The 6,526-nt window shown below is 49.3% G+C and overlaps 1 protein-coding gene across 1 annotated transcript in view; it reads right to left on the reverse strand.

Annotated features, from left to right (window-relative positions):
• The window catches only part of UGCG (UDP-glucose ceramide glucosyltransferase), a 36,132-nt gene extending 33,284 nt beyond the window's left edge, over positions 1-2,848 (reverse strand). The window contains exon 1 of the mRNA XM_030004782.2: positions 2,502-2,848. Within this exon, the coding sequence (XP_029860642.1) occupies positions 2,502-2,599 (98 nt within the window). The 5' untranslated portion in view covers positions 2,600-2,848. The remainder of the gene's footprint in view (positions 1-2,501) is intronic.
• Positions 2,849-6,526: the final 3,678 nt, after the last annotated feature.

Consider the following 6,526-nt stretch of genomic DNA (forward strand, 5'->3'; position numbering starts at 1 on the left):
ATCACTCTGAGAAAGACAGTCAGCTCCTGGCTCTGGACCTGCTGAGACAGTATCTTGAGAGCCCTACCAGAAGCACACTTTTCTCCAGGGGTCTCACAGGTTGGGACATGACCACCCCAATTCTTACCCATCCCCTTCACAGCTGCCAAGTTTTCTACCTGTTAACACATTGTTTGCATTAACTCCCCATATACAATACATACACTTGCAACACAAATTCCTAATAGCAAAACCCACAACTTCTTCGAATTTTCACAGCACTGCAAATACTCCAGCCCCAGGCCACACCAGGTCCAGCTGCTACCTGCATTTCCCACCAATTACTGTCACAGGCAAAACAGGGAATTCTACGTACTTTAAATTATTGCCAATTAACAGACAATTAATTTCTGATTTGGGTATTGAAGGAAAAAAAAAGGACAAACAACCAAACTCTTAGGGAAGCACCTTTTGTCCTCCTCCCCCAGGCTCAGCTTTAGTCAGAGACTTTTCTTCCCCACCTTTCTATGTGAACTGCTCATTTCCACTGCTCCTTACACTCAGTCCCTCCCTCCCAAGCCCTTCAGCGAGCTGACGCAGGAGGCGAGGGTCAGTGCGTAATGGTTTTTCTGCCACGCCTTGCTTCTTACTCATTTTCCTCCACAGCTGGTTGTTTCTTAACTGTTACTCTGCTCCAGCAGGTGTACCTGCTCTGCAGTGACTTACCTACAGGTTGCAATCCCTTTGGCAGAGTCTCTGCCCCAGGCTGCAGTCCCTCAGGGTGCCTCTACCCCAGCATGGGTTGCCCACAGGTCACAGTCCCTTCAGGGGTATGTATACTTGGTCTGGCATGGCTTACCTGCAGCCTACAATCCATCCAGCAGTGTCCCTGCTCCAGTGTGCAGCCTCCACAGGAGGCAGTCCCTTTGAGGGTATAGCTCCTGTGGCATGGACCACCTGATGATGTCCTCTTCCTCTCCTCTATTCTATTCCTCTCATGTCTCTTAGTGTATCTCATCCTTTTTCTTTCTCTGTTTATCCTCTCACAATGTCTTCCCCCATAACTCCATTTGTGTCTCCTGCCCCTCGCAGCTGCCACTCTTAAAAGATTTATGAGCAGCAGCACCACACATACTCATCTGATAGCTTGAGGTTTTAGCATGCAATGGGCTGTTTTGATCAGCTTCAAAGCTGTCCAGGATCAGCTGCACCCACAGTAGTCCATAGTCTCTTCCCCCACCAGGCACCGTTGCAGCTCCCCAGTACTGAAATCCTGCCGTTTGTACCCAGGACAACCCACAGAGCTAGTTTTCAAGAAGTTAATTATCTGAGTAAATATACCACTTAAAGGCAACCAAACTACAGTACAGAAAAACGATTAGAGCTTACAAGTGATTTCACATAAAAAAAGAGCAAGGCAACCATGACCAAGGGCAGCAGTAGCAAGTCTTTAGCATCCATGAATTCAAGAGGAGTTTTGCCTTCAAAAAGCGCTGGGTCTTATCACAGATACTTATCAAATGCTTGTGGAACAGCAAGAAAGGAGAACAGATAAGCACAAGCAAAGCAAATAGAAATTCAGATATTTTCTAATCCCTGTAGTGATGCAACACTGGCCTTTTATTTGAGGGAGTAAAAACATGGTCTGCTACAGGAAAAAAAAAAAAAAAGATGTGTTCTTAATCCTTCTCCCACATACCCACAGAGAACTCCTCTGGAAAGCTCAAGCAGGAATCTGCTTGCTTTGTCAGCCACCAAAATGCAAACACTCCTCACAAACTCCTAAAGTATTTTTCCTTGGAGTTATCCAAGAAGGGTCTGGACACGCTATATATGCTGCTTTTTACTAGTACTACCACTGTTTCTCAAAAAAAAAAAAAGTGTACTTATAGCTAACATTTTGTCTGGTCAGCACAGGGTACTGCGCGCACTACTTCGGTTGTTCTGCTGTACACTCCTTGCACAGTTAAAAAGCACACATTTTATAACTGCTGTGTACGGTGGTCTCCCACCACCAGTGGAAAAGCCTCGCTTTACAGGTGTACCGGCAAACAACACACCCCAACCCCTCCCTAGCAGCGCTGAAGGCAAAGGAGCAAAGATCAGGGTGCAAAAGCAGGCGGCAGAAACCGACCGAGAACGGGTGTTACCGATGGCAGGGTACCAGCTACGCCCTCACAACAGCCGGCCCGACCCCCGCGATGCCTCACGCCGGGGGCCGCGGGACGCAGCCGGCGGCCGCTCCCAGCACGCCGGCCCGCAGGCGAGCCCCTCCGGCCCCGCGCCAGAGGACGGGAGGCGGGCGGCTCCCCGTGCCCGACACCCGGCGGGGGAGAAAGGGGAGGGGAGGGGGGGGGGAAGGCTGGGAAGAGGAGCCGGCGGCCCGCGGGTGCGGTGGCGGGGGACGAGGCCCGCTGCTCCGCTCCTCAGCGGCGGGGCCGCTCTCGGCGCGATGGCGGGTGGGTGGGGTGGAGGGGGCTGAGGGAACAACGCCGGCGCCATCCGCCCCCGCCCGCGCTTACGTGTAGATGATGGACATGAAGTGCATGAGCCAGAGCACGACGAAGAGGATGAGCCCGAAGATGGCGAGTCCCTCCAGGGCCAGGGCCAGCACCGCCATCCCCGGGACGCGGCGGCCCGAGCGGGAGCCGGCGGCGGCGGAGCGGGAGCGGAGCGAAGCGAAGCGAAGCGAGGGAGGGAGGCTCGGTGGCCCGTCGGCGTGCGGAGAGGAGGCGGCAGCTGCCGCGGGCGGGCTCTCGGGCTGCCTGCTGCTCCTCCGGCGGCCTCCGCGCTAGCCAGGCAGGCAGGCGCTCACGCTCTGACGAACCACCGGCCCGGCCAGCCTGCTCGCCGCCGCCCCCGCCTTTCTGTCAGGCGCAGGCCCCGCCCACCGCTGGTCGGCTGGCCTCGGAGAGGCGGGGCGGGGAGTCACGGGGCTGGCGGCGGCGGCCGCGGGGCGGGCGGTTAAATCCGTTACCGCGCCTCCCCGGGCGCAGGGCCCGGCCCGGCCCCTCGCCCCGGCCCCTCGCCCCGCCGCCGGCTGCGCGACCTTGCGGGCGTCTCCCGGGGGCGGGCGGGAGCGGGGCCGGGGGCCGCGGTAGCAACAGGCGCGGCGGCGGCGGCAGCGGCGGCGGGCAGGCAGGCGGGCTGGCGGGCTGCGGCCCGTCGGCGGCCGAGGAGGGCTGCGGGAGGGGCAGATGCATCCGCTCCTGGTCCTCAAACTTTGCTGGTGGCTTTGAAGGCGGCTCCCTGCCCCGCAAAGGCCTTGTCGCCGCAGCTGAGGGGACCGCAGCCCCGTATCAGCAGAAGCAGGGCTCGGGGCGGCCGGTTGTTGCCGAGCTGATCTAGCACAGATGGGCTGATGGGGCAGCGTAGCCTTTATTATTTTTTATTTACCGTTTTTGAGTCTGAAAGCTTTCTCGTTGACCTTGAATGCTGCAGGACAGGATTGCTAACTCCAGCATCGGTGTGCACCTGGAGGTCGCTGATGGTGCTGATCCCCCCCGAGCCAGACCAGCTGCCGAGGGCACTGGGGTGATGGCAGCAGTCACGCCGCAGCTACCGCCAGCGGGGCCCATGCGGTGATAAAGCAGCCTGGCGGCTACCAGCCTTGGCTAGGTTTGGGTTAGTGCCCGGTTGGCGACAGTCTGTTGCTCGTTACTAATCACCTAAGCTGTCTAGTTTTGCCTGAATTTCTTTACAGTGTTTATGACAATTCCTATTACTGTGATGTTGCCCCCCTTTTTGAGGGGATTCGTATGAAGAAGCTCCCCAGCACTGCTGTTCAGCTTTTACAGTTCACGGTAGCATTTTGGACCTGGGGTCAGAGATGCCAATTTATCTCTTCTGCTGATTGTCTAATAGCAAACATGCATTGCATTAACTGTTTTAAATTTAACCCATTAATCTGGGGTATGCTGCGGAAGGAAAATCATTTGAGTGCCTGTGCCTGCATACTGAGCTTGCCAGATGCAGGTTAGTTTTAGTCTGGAAGAAGCATAGACATACGTAAGAGATTATGGTTACCTGTACCTGAGACACTTTTTCCTCAGGACTCTTGACCGGTAGCACAAGCTGAACATTGCAGTGTAATGCACACTCTCTAATAGGTTTTTTTTTTCTTCCACACCTCTCAATTATTAATGCAGATGAAGGAGTGTTCTTAAATTCTGCTTAAGACCTCAGTCATGGTTTTTTAATACTTTCTAGTCTCCATAATGCTTTGAAACTGTGGAAGACCTAGGTTTCAAGGTAGCTGTAGTTGTGTATGAGCAGTTAGCATGTAGAGATTTAAAGGCAACTTACTGTCAGAAAAGCTAGGATCTCACATGATGTGGCTTATTTTAAGGAAACTTCCTTAAAATAAAATTTTCACGTAAAACAAATGGCCTTAATTTTCAAATTCCACTGTCACAGATTGTGTCCATATCTCGTTTGTAACTGAAAGTGGCAGTCAGTTTTTCATTTTTCTATTTGTTCCTGCAGTTAGAGTCTAATGATCACATTTATATTGACTTAAGATCACCTCAATGAGCCTTATATACATTTATTAGCCATGATTTGAGTTGTCATGCTCAATTTTGGCACTGTCACAAGACTAGTCTAGCCAGAGAATTATGAGCTGATATGTAGCAATTGTTAGAACGTAGCGGATATAACCCTTATCTGGTTGGATTGCATCTCTCTTACAAGGCAGCAACAGCCTATGCAAAACAGTATCTTGCATTAAAATATGACAGTACAGTGAATTTAGGAAGATTGAGGGCCTGCATTCAATAGTCAGTTGAGCAAATAATCACATTTTATTAAGCTGTTTCAGGTTTTGAAGAAGTATTGAGCTGAAGCAGTAAAGCTTATTCTTTGTCCTAGAAGGTGTTTGCCTGAGAGATTACATTGACGGGCTGCTTATTTTGCAATAGCTAGGGTCAATGGCTCCATGCAAACAAACTTTGCTGAGGCTTCTTCATAAATAAAATGAATAAAGGTTGTTTAACCTGCTACTGACTCCTATACTTCAGCAAACCACACTGATGAATGAGCAGTCCTCAAACAATATTGCACAGGAAGATGCCAAGCTGGTGTAAATAACTTTGGTTTACCAAAGGACCCATCTTTCTGCCATCCTCTCTGGGATGGCATTCTGTCCTCCTGGCTTTGTTGTATGGGGAGAAAGAATTCTCTCTCATGACGGGTTCAAGGTAAAAAGCTGCAGCACCGAACACTCAGGTCGATGCCTGGTTTAAAATAGGAAGCTCCAATGTACTTCCAGGAGATTCTTTGGGAGCATGGTGGAGGAAAGTCAGGTAGGGTAAGGCCTTTGACCTGAGTAACTTCTCTAGTCAACCCTGCCACATGGATTCTTTAAGCAGGTATGTTAAGTTTAGTGGGGGAGCAAAGAGTAAAGGTTCCCTGGACAAGGGGCCATCTGGAGCTGTGATAGTTCAGTGGTAGAGGACGTGCTTCTGGTCTCCCTTCTGTTACTGTGGAGTGCAAGGATTCACAGAGAGCAGTGTTCTTCAGATAGTGCAAATCTGCCTCCTCCTCAAAGATGCCTCATCACGTCATGCCTTGGAGGCATGGTACGCCCTGGTGTTTTAATCAAATGCTTTGGACTTATGCTAATGTGTACTGTGTTTAAATTAAAAACAAACAAAAAAACAACACTCCCATGTGCTATAGAGCTACTGTTGGTTCATACATCATTTTGCCAAAATACTGATGAATTTTGTTAACAGTGTTTGAGTATAGCTTTGTTGCAGACTGAAAAAGATTAATTTATTAGAAGTCTCCTTCACAAGGGTCCTAAATGGCCTAGATGTGAGACTTACTGTTCCATCAGCAAAAATGATGCAGGATAAACACTCATGTAATTTTGAACTCATAAAAAGGGATATGCATATTTTGATCACTAGCAAAAGAACATTAGTGTGTTAACCTGTAGTGATACTGACATTAGTTCTGAGAAGACTGTTGAAACCAAAACCACAAAAGTTTCTCTTACTAGTATGTCTGTAGAAGCTTTTAACCCCTCCACAGACTTTTCAGTTTCCTTCTAAACCATCAGAGTTTCTATCAAAAAAACGTTGTTTACATAAGCTTTGGAGAGAGAAAGTTGTGATTTAGTTCTCCATCTTCAGATGGCACAACAGTTTGTCACCTGAATTCCAGTTAAAAATGTATTTAAAATCCGCTGAAATGCTATTTCACAGCTTGTGTGTGCCTTTGTTAGTATTTCCAAGTATCTACTCCACAGTTCACTGTACTACTACTGTTTATGTTCAAATGATATTGCTGAGGTTCAGGGCAAATAGAAAGCAAGAACAAATTAGCTTTCTCTTGCTTATGTGCATTTTTCTTTATGAAAATATGGAAATAAGGGGACAGACAGTGTAAGTTTTCCCTGTGCATAATAATTAGATCCATTCATGCATCTGCACTCTGAAACTGCTTTGTAAAATACCTTATTATAAAGGGAATATGCATTGGTAGGAATTGTGTGTCTTTGAAACGAAGTTTTAATAATTTAAACTCTAAAAGGTCTGCCTCC

The sequence above is a fragment of the Aquila chrysaetos genome, chromosome Z (assembly GCF_900496995.4).
Source record: "Aquila chrysaetos chrysaetos chromosome Z, bAquChr1.4, whole genome shotgun sequence".
Taxonomy (NCBI): Eukaryota; Metazoa; Chordata; class Aves; order Accipitriformes; family Accipitridae; genus Aquila; species Aquila chrysaetos.